The sequence below is a fragment of the Penaeus monodon genome, chromosome 27 (assembly GCF_015228065.2).
Source record: "Penaeus monodon isolate SGIC_2016 chromosome 27, NSTDA_Pmon_1, whole genome shotgun sequence".
Taxonomy (NCBI): Eukaryota; Metazoa; Arthropoda; class Malacostraca; order Decapoda; family Penaeidae; genus Penaeus; species Penaeus monodon.
The window spans coordinates 26,122,386-26,122,662 of record NC_051412.1 but is presented as its reverse complement, the minus strand read 5'-3'; the positions used below and the strand labels follow the sequence as shown (position 1 = coordinate 26,122,662).

The following is a 277-nucleotide window of genomic DNA, read 5'->3' as shown; positions in this document are numbered from 1 at the left end:
TTTAATCACGGTCATATTTAGGGTCATAGTTAAGGAAGGTACTTGTATATGTTCTTATAACTATCAAACTGTATATACTTGTACATATAAAAAAAGACACATATAAATATAATCAATATAATCAATACAAAAAGCCCCCACTCAATTTGCTCAAGCTATGAACATCAAGCTTCACACTCTTGAGACCAATAAAAGAAATCTGAATTGACATATTTCATAGTGACATAAAAATTACCTGTAAATGTTGGTACATCCTGTGTGAGAAGGAGCTTGCTGA

General features: G+C 31.0%; 1 protein-coding gene across 1 annotated transcript in view; it reads right to left on the bottom strand.

Annotated features, from left to right (window-relative positions):
• Positions 1 to 277, bottom strand: part of LOC119590726 — a gene marked incomplete in the record, with an annotated part of 107,158 nt that overhangs the window by 8,374 nt on the left and 98,507 nt on the right. Inside the window, 1 exon segment of the mRNA XM_037939414.1 lies at positions 236 to 277. Coding sequence (XP_037795342.1) covers positions 236 to 277 — 42 coding nt within the window.